Here is an 8,154-nt window from a genome sequence, read left to right as displayed (position 1 = left end):
TTCAAATATTTATATGTTAAAGTATTAAAGACAGTGAACGTTGCTGTGAAATGCATTACATGTGGTTCCAATTTGCTTTTTGAACCTTTAATTATCCAGGGAAGTCTGATTTCTTTGCACTGAGCACTGCTTGTTTGTTTAGGGCCTTGCTCAAGAGCACATCAGCTGTGATACTCTTTCACTTTCCCCACCCAGATTTATCCTGTGTAGAAATATGTTTGCTCATCACCACTGAGATACATGTTCTGTTGCATTATTAAATCTTTATTAAGCACATTCATAGAAAAATATACTCACAGCTCTGCCAATGTATTTTACAAGATGATGCAACTCCCAAAGCAGTTTAAACTTTTTTCTTTTCAGGGCAAAAATATGGAAACAGAAGGAGTTCCAAGGTGAAAACAGACTTTAGTTATTTTAAATCCTCCTTAAAGGAAATAAATGACAAACGTCTTCTGAGTTTCCTCCGTGTCGTCACGAGGCTGAGGATAATCTGTGAGGTTTCGTGTCCTCTGCAGAAAAAAAACAAGAGAGAAAAATTTGTTTTCATGTCAGAATCTGAATCAGTTCAACCAAATGAAACACGTCGCACAACTTGTGTTGGACCTACCATCGGCTAAACGTTTTCAGCTAATCTTCCTTCATCGCGGCGCCATCTCAGGTTGTCTCCAGTTTCTTTACATACAAACCATCAGTTATTCATGTGACTTATAAATTACTGTAAACACCAAACACCACCGTCTTTTCAGAAACGTTTGGGACAGAATACAATATTCCCTCCTGACAATATATTAAAAATGTCATTTAAATAATAAAATAAACAACATTTGAATTGATCATTTTCCTTGATTCATCGACGCTGGAAAATAAAATCTTTGTTTTCTAAACTTTATAACACAGTTTGTAAACGATATACATTAAATGCAATAAATCCTCCTTCATGAAGGTTATAATGTTCAGTTTGTGTTGATTCAACTGTTTGAGGCTGCAGTTTGTGCTGCTGTTGAATTAATACAAAGAGCTGTGTCTGTTGTTTAGTCTCTAATCACTGATTTGAATGTGGTGGACAAAATAATAGGAACACCTGTCCTGACAGTTAAATCAACATCTCAGTAAAATCTTCATGCCAAGTTGTAGCTAAGTGTACCTGATAAACTGACAGCTGAGTTTATTTATTTTACAGCAACGTGTTTATTTAGCACACATGTAACATCAGTGAAGTGATAATTCATTAATTTCCTCACACATTTCACTGGACAGTCAAACCAGCCTGATCACAGACTCTTATTATTTAAATAAGTTTCTCTTCAGCCATGAAAACTGATCCAGGACTGGAGCCAGTCTCATGATTATGAAGCAAAACTACAAACAGATAAATAAATAAATAAATAAAGTCACTTTTGTGGTTTTTATTTGATAAACATGAGCAGGGTTTAATTGCTGCTAAAATATAACAGCAGAATCAAAACATCTAATGTTGTTTTGCTCTAATATTTTTTTCTTATTTTGTCTTTATTTTCTATTAAATGATTTATCTCAGACGAGAGTCGAACTAGGATGCTGTGGTTTTACATCACACACACACACACACACACACACACACGCAGGAACATATTATCTGTTTGTTAGGTGAAGCTGAGCTGTGGTCAAACTGTGATGTTCCTTCCTTGATAAGTTTCATTTAAATATTTATTTTGAGAAATTCAAAGAGGTGAAACTATCAGGTGTTCTGCAAATCTTTAAAGCCAAAGATCAGACAGTGTAAAATAAATGTGAGGCTTTTACGTCATTTAAACCTCGACATGATGAACTTGGACGACGCCACTGATAATCATCTGTTTGTTGATATTTGTCGAGAGCTGGTTGTGTTTGTTGTGTGTTTACGAGCAGCTGTAACGAGGCCTGGAAATCAGATTCAGGATCATTACTTCAAACTTTTCTTTTTCAGTTAAAATTTAAAACTTTTCAGACGCCTGTGAAAACCCCGAAACGTATCATTTCAATTTATCCTGTAAACGTTAACATCCTGTATGTGTGTAACCAAATCAGCCACACGCTCATCTGCTGTGTTTGTAATTATCACTAATCACACAGCAGATATGACGCGTTATATCGTCTGTATTTTATCCTTGTGCAAAGACAAAATCAGTTTTTTTCTCATCTCTTTTCTTCTGTGTAATTCAGGAGCATTTTAATGTTGACCTGACCGACCGGGTCTCTGACAAACACACACATTAGTGGTCGTTGAGCAGAGAAATCGCAGCGTTTGGCAGAAAGTGAAGCATTTTTATAGCTTAAAACGCAGCATGGAGGGACTGAGGCTTTTTAGACGAAAAGTTTTTTAAGATTTGTCATTTTCAGCCAAGCCGCAAAGTCAACTTCCTCCTCAGCCTCCGTTACCCCAGAGGACTAAAATACAACTGTGAATATCAACAGAGGGCTGGGAGGAAAATATGGAGTTTGGGGGCAAAGAAAAACAGATTTCTGTTTATTCGGAGTCAGATAAGACGGGTCAGACTTTCGCTGTCATTTCAGCACAACTCCCCGAGATCACGTTAGTCGCAAACGAGGTAGCGTTTGAATCCATCTTACCTTCTCTCTGTGAAAGTTTGAACGATGTCGTGATGTGAAAATCTGAAGACTCCAGTGGTGCTGCAGAGCCAGGAGGAGCCAGACTCGGGGCCAGACTCGGGGCCAGACTCGGGGCCAGACTCGGGGCCATACTTGGAGCTAGACTCGGGGTCAGACTGGAGGACTGTGGCTGCCAGTGGTGTGCAGTGTAGCTGGCCGCCGGGCCTCCGTACGTACAGTACTGGTTTGGTGCAGAATAGGCACAAGCTGAGACGTAACCAGACTGAGGAGGAGAAGGAAAACAATCAGGTTAATAAACATAAATTAACTCGTTCCAAACACGACTAGTTTGTTTAGTAGAGTTAAAACCCTGAGTTTGACCTGCTGGACAGAGTGTTGGACAGGCTGACCAAAGAAAGACATACATTTAGCTTTCTATTCAATGTTTTTCCTTCTTGTTTCTTTCCAGACTAAAAAGATTTCTCTACATTACAACCTCCTCACCCCTGACTCCGACTATCCAGGTGTCCCAGTATTGTCCAAGAATGTCCTCACTTTACAAACATGTCTTAACTTTCTGAAAATGTCCTCATTTCTAAAATGTTCTGATGCCTTTTCTTGTGAGAAACATCACTGACATGATTCCAAGATCCTTTTTTTAATCTCAAATTAAACCTCAGCCCACAGTTTCCCACCTTCAGAAATTGTCCTCACTTTCCACAAGCTTCAAAGTTGTCCAACACATGTCCTCATTTCTAAAAATGTCTTCACTTGTTTTTCCCCCAAACATCCATATTTTCCACACACTTCCTCACTGTTTCATCACAAATTAAAACTGTCCTCACTCCCGTCTTCAGGTCCTGAATTTCCTGTTTTTGTCCTCACTTTCCAAAATCACCATCATCTTTCCCTGAATGTCCTCGGTTTCCAAAACACACACCTCAGTCTAAAAACAACAGGTCGTCTCACACACACAGAGTCAGTAAAGCTTCCTCAAACACAGGATTACTACAGGCTAACAGCTGCTCTACACCACAGGTAACCATAGCAACCACGAGTTAAACACTTTAAAACACAGCCTTTATTTATTTTTTAATTAATTTTTTTCTGATATATAAAGAAAAACAGGAGGAGTGTGTGTTCTTCAGTGACTCTGTCTTTATAACTGATCCAGAATCAGCTGTTTGTCCCAAAAACAAGCTGGAAAACATTAAGAGCAGTGAGGATGAGGATGATGAAGATGATGGAGCCAATCAGAGCTCTGATTACGTCCAGCGCCACAAAATAAAAACAGAATGAGCAAATGGAAAAATACCAGAGACTGAAGCAAGAACACAAACTCAGACGAGTTTTACTGATTTATTTATTCTGTTGTTAGTCCCTGTTTTTACTGCTGAATTAAAGATCAATAATTTTACTTTTTTATTTTCTGAAACTGAGCGAAGAAGCTTTACTGATGTGTTGTATTTACCTGCTGTGGGTATTTGAAGTCTGGATCGTTGTTGATTTTCTCTGCTGTGTTTATTCCAGAGGGAAACGGTCGACTGGTCATACTGGTCCAGTCCTCCGCTTTGGCCGAGTGTCCATTAGATCCAGGCAGAGCTGAAAAGACAGAGTTTGTTTTAAGAATGAATTATTTTATATTAAGGTCTCTGTGGGAACCAGTCAAAGTGCAGTTATATTCATTCTTTAGATATTTATTCACTTGTTTATTTAAGATACAAATGAAATCTTTATTATAGAAATATAACAAGCTTTTGATTATTTTGATTATTCTGAATATGATTCGATTTAATTTCTTTGGATCAGGTTAAAATAGTTTATTAACTCAGAAGTTTAAGTAAAAAATAAAAGTTTTTAGGAGGGATTTTGGAACAATTAAAATAAACAACAGGTAAATATTTATTTCATCACATAATCTTAAGATTATTGTTTGAGACATAGTTCCAAAAAAACATGAGCATTTTTCTCCTTTTTCTCCGTTTCTGTATTTGATGTGTAAACTGTCAGTTTATGTTTTGTCTATATTATGGTATAAAAAAGAAAAAGAATCAAAATAATAAAAACTGTTGACAGATTTTTTTTTACTTTAGTCAGTTTAACGTCAGATTGAAACAATATGTTTTATTTTGTTCCACAGTTTAATAACAAACAGATGTTTTTACAGATGTGTGTTAAGAATGATCTGCAGCCCTTTAACAGACAAAAAAGAACTTTTAATTAATTTAAAACCTTACTTTTCTCTCTTTAACAAGTGGCTTAAATTGGTTTCAGTGTTAATCTGACCTTCATTCTTTTTAACGACTCTGACGCTCCAAATTTTCCTTTCTTCTATTTCAAAATTAGAAAAAACATTTTTTGATTTTGTTTTTAAATTTCAATTAAGCTGCAGTATCACAGTTTTTAGGACATGGCTGTTTTATTTCTCAGATTAAATTCAAAATAAAGTTATATTGCACTGTGCTGTTTGGAGTAAAACAGGAACATTACAGTGAATAACAGTTAATATGAATCAGTAACCAGGAGTTTCTGGTGAAGAGAATAACTCAGATTTTACTGTGTCGTCCTGTCGTTTATCAGATCATGTGACTTCAGGATCCCTCTCTCATATAAACCAAACTGTGGATGACGATCAGATTAGAATTACAGACCTTTTCAATTCTGCTTTTAGTCAGATTTCAGGACCTGGCTGAATATTACTCCATGATTTCACAGAAAAACAGAGTTAAAAGAACTTCTAAATATATATATATATATATATATATATATATATATATATATATATATATATATATATATATATATATATATATATAATATCATATTCTTTGATATTATGCAGGGCATCAAAATGCTTCACAGAAAGAAAACACAACAAAGAAGAAAAATAACATTGATTAAATGAAAATATTTGTTTTTCATTAATTTATTTCCGATGCCGTATTGATGTTTGTCTGGTTTATATATTTCATATAGCAACACTTTAAGGCTTATTTTCCACATTATATCAAAATAATACAGTCTATATAAAGTAGATTGGTACTTTTCTTTCTGCTTCTAAAAACAGTTATCAACAAGTGTTTATTTTTTTAGGTTGATTCTGGTATTAAATTTAAACTGTAGCATCAACATAAACAATAAATGAATTTCTGTTTACTGAACAGAACTTATCCCTGACAGTGTAAACTTTGGATAAACCTAAATTAATCTAATTATTAAACAATTAACTGAATTAAGTTTTGTTTATTTTTTAAATCGAGGTCCTAATGATTAAAAACGTGTAGCCTGGTTTATTTTTTAATTTTGAATTATTTTTGAATTTTTAAATCTCAGAGCATCAACATTTACCAGCTGCTGTGTTTATGTCATTTATGTGTATTTTATGTTTTCGTTAAAACTGGTTTTTAAAGGTTTTTATTAACGGTTTTCTCCACCGACCTGCCGGGTCCATGAAAGCCCTGATGCCCAGGAAGTTGTGCCAGTTCCGCGGCAGGCCCACGTGCCCAGCGGGCCCGCTCCCGGTCCTGGTCCCGGTGTGGGGCCCGGTGTAGGGGGAGTACGGGTAGACGTGTCCGTACTGGATCGGAGCCGGAGCAGGTTTGTCGTTGTCGGGCTGACCCGGCTGCGACAGAGTCCCGATCTTATTCCTGAGGATGCGGCTGATGGAGCTGACCGACGGCACGTTGTACTTATCGCAGACCCCGTCCGTCAGCAGCCGGTCCCGGATCTCCCAGGCGAAGATCCCCGGGTCCCCCTGCTTGTAGTCCCGGATGCTCTTGACCACGGCCGGGGTGGTGACCCGGGGCTTGCTGCCGCCGATGGCTCCGGGCAGGATGGAGCCGGTCTCGTTGTAGCGGGCCAGGATCTTGGACACGCAGCCGTGGGAGACCCGCAGCTGGCGGCTGATGTCGCAGGGCCGCATCCCGAGCTGCGCCAGTTCCACGATCCGCAGCCGCACCGGGTTCGGCAGCGGCCGGCCGTTAACGAACACCCCGCCGAGCTGGTTCACCTCCCCGTAGCTCTGCTCTGAACACACGGGGTTTACAGCCCGGAAGTACAGGGAGCTCTGTTTATTATGATTTTAACTTAAATAATGAAAAATGTGATGTTTACAGTGAAAGATTAAAAACACTAAATATTTAACTTACAACCAAATAAAACAAAGACAGATGTTTTAACTCGATAAATAATTTAAATTATTAGAATTCATTAAACGAAGAAGAATTATTAGACGAGTGTGAGGTTTAATAAAAATATTGTAGCTTGTAGAAAATAAAATGAAACGTCAGGATTTATAAAATTAAACTTTGTACAGGCTGTAAACTTCTTCTTGTTCTATTATCAGATATTATTTTATTGATATTATTTTTATCAGTTTGTTCCTCATTGACCTTCATTCATGTTGTGTTCTTACATAATTTAAACATTTAGCTAAAGATTGTTCAATAATAATAATAATAATAATAATAATAATAATAATAATAATAATAATACAATTTTACAACTCATTTGTTTATAAGTTAGACCCTGGTCACATTTTCTATCAGTAAGTGGTCAGTAAATATTTTTTAGCTTTTCCTCAGCAGCCTTTTTAACATTAACAAGGCTACTTATAGCATAATAATGATAATAACAATAATTTAAGCATCTTTCAAACATAAAGATGAAGCCCTGCAGGAGAAATACTGAAGTGTAAATTGTAAATTAGAGACAAAGATAAAGAAATGAGTCAAAAAATTAGAAGCAAGCAGCGAGAAGCTTCTGCTGCAAATCTGTGCTGAAATTATGACTTTAAAAATGAGATATATGAAAATGATCTGTTTCCTAAATTATCGTTGGGTTAAGGAGATTATGAGTCCAGATTAACAGGATTTCCTTTAAATGACACAACCAACATGTCGTCTTTTAAACGCTGAGGGATAAATTAACCTAAATGAAGAGTTAACGATGCTGCAGCAGCTGTTTTTCCTGTAGTTTAACTGCTGTTGGTTTAAAGGACTCCAAAACTTCTCCAAACCATCAAGCACCAACTTTTCCAAAACAAATCATCCCAGATAAAGATGAATCTGTCTTCTGCCCTGACATGAATTCACTCTCTCTGCAGTTGAGTTTTTGTCGTCTCACCCATCAGCTGCCGTCCACTGCGTCTCACTGCTCCACCATCCAACGCTACGTCTGCAGCCTGAAGCTCTGAGCCTCCTCTTTCGTCTCCTCCGTCTCCTCTGGGTGGAAATCATGTCATCATTTCCTGTTTGCAGAGCAGGAGGATCATTTTTTTGGCACCCAGATGACCGAGGGTTCCTGAAGGGCTCTTTAAAGCTGCGTTTTCTCTCCTGTGAGGTCGACGTGTTTACACTGAACACATCATCTCTGAACCCTGCCCCTCAGGGCTCAGTCACGCTGCAGTTTTTCCACACATTCAGACGAGACGCCGCCAGAACAATCAACTGTTACTGTTACTGCAGCTGTCTGAGAGGATACACAGAAAAGATCATTTGAATAGAAACCTTCACAGTGTGTAACACCTGAACACCACCTGTCGTCAGAGCGTGAGAACGAGAGCAGGAGAGTAGAAACAGAAAG

The 8,154-nt window shown here is 37.6% G+C and overlaps 1 protein-coding gene across 3 annotated transcripts; it reads right to left on the bottom strand.

Annotated features, from left to right (window-relative positions):
* Positions 1 to 243: 243 nt before the first annotated feature.
* pax1b (paired box 1b) lies at positions 244 to 7,850 on the bottom strand. Of its 3 annotated transcripts, none has more exons than XM_018660139.2 (6): positions 7,696 to 7,850; positions 6,010 to 6,597; positions 4,043 to 4,173; positions 2,593 to 2,854; positions 611 to 675; positions 244 to 512 (listed from the first exon to the last, which is right to left on the bottom strand). In XM_018660139.2, the coding sequence occupies exons 1-5, from the start codon at positions 7,697 to 7,699 to the stop codon at positions 617 to 619; spliced, it is 1,044 nt and encodes a 347-aa protein (XP_018515655.1). In that variant the 5' UTR covers positions 7,700 to 7,850; the 3' UTR covers positions 244 to 512; positions 611 to 616. The 3 variants fall into 3 exon arrangements, with proteins under 3 accessions (XP_018515655.1, XP_050927615.1, XP_018515656.1); XM_051071658.1 differs by having other exon boundaries at positions 6,010 to 6,592; positions 7,696 to 7,818; XM_018660140.2 differs by lacking the exon at positions 611 to 675.
* Between the last annotated feature and the right edge of the window lie 304 nt (positions 7,851 to 8,154).

This window comes from Lates calcarifer, linkage group LG7_1 (genome assembly GCF_001640805.2).
Source record: "Lates calcarifer isolate ASB-BC8 linkage group LG7_1, TLL_Latcal_v3, whole genome shotgun sequence".
Classification (NCBI taxonomy): domain Eukaryota; kingdom Metazoa; phylum Chordata; class Actinopteri; family Centropomidae; genus Lates; species Lates calcarifer.
Note: the sequence above shows the minus strand (reverse complement) of the source record. Positions and strands in the feature narration are given on the sequence as shown.

What these genes read in the sequence shown, in the direction of transcription:
- pax1b (XM_018660139.2), bottom strand. An exon ending in GGCTTTCATGGACCCGGCAG is followed by an intron (nt 4,174 to 6,009) that starts GTCGGTGGAGAA and finishes CTGTCTTTTCAG; the next exon opens with CTCTGCCTGGATCTAATGGA. An exon ending in CAAACTTTCACAGAGAGAAG is followed by an intron (nt 676 to 2,592) that starts GTAAGATGGATT and finishes TTGTATGTAAAG; the next exon opens with AAACTGGAGACAACCTGAGA.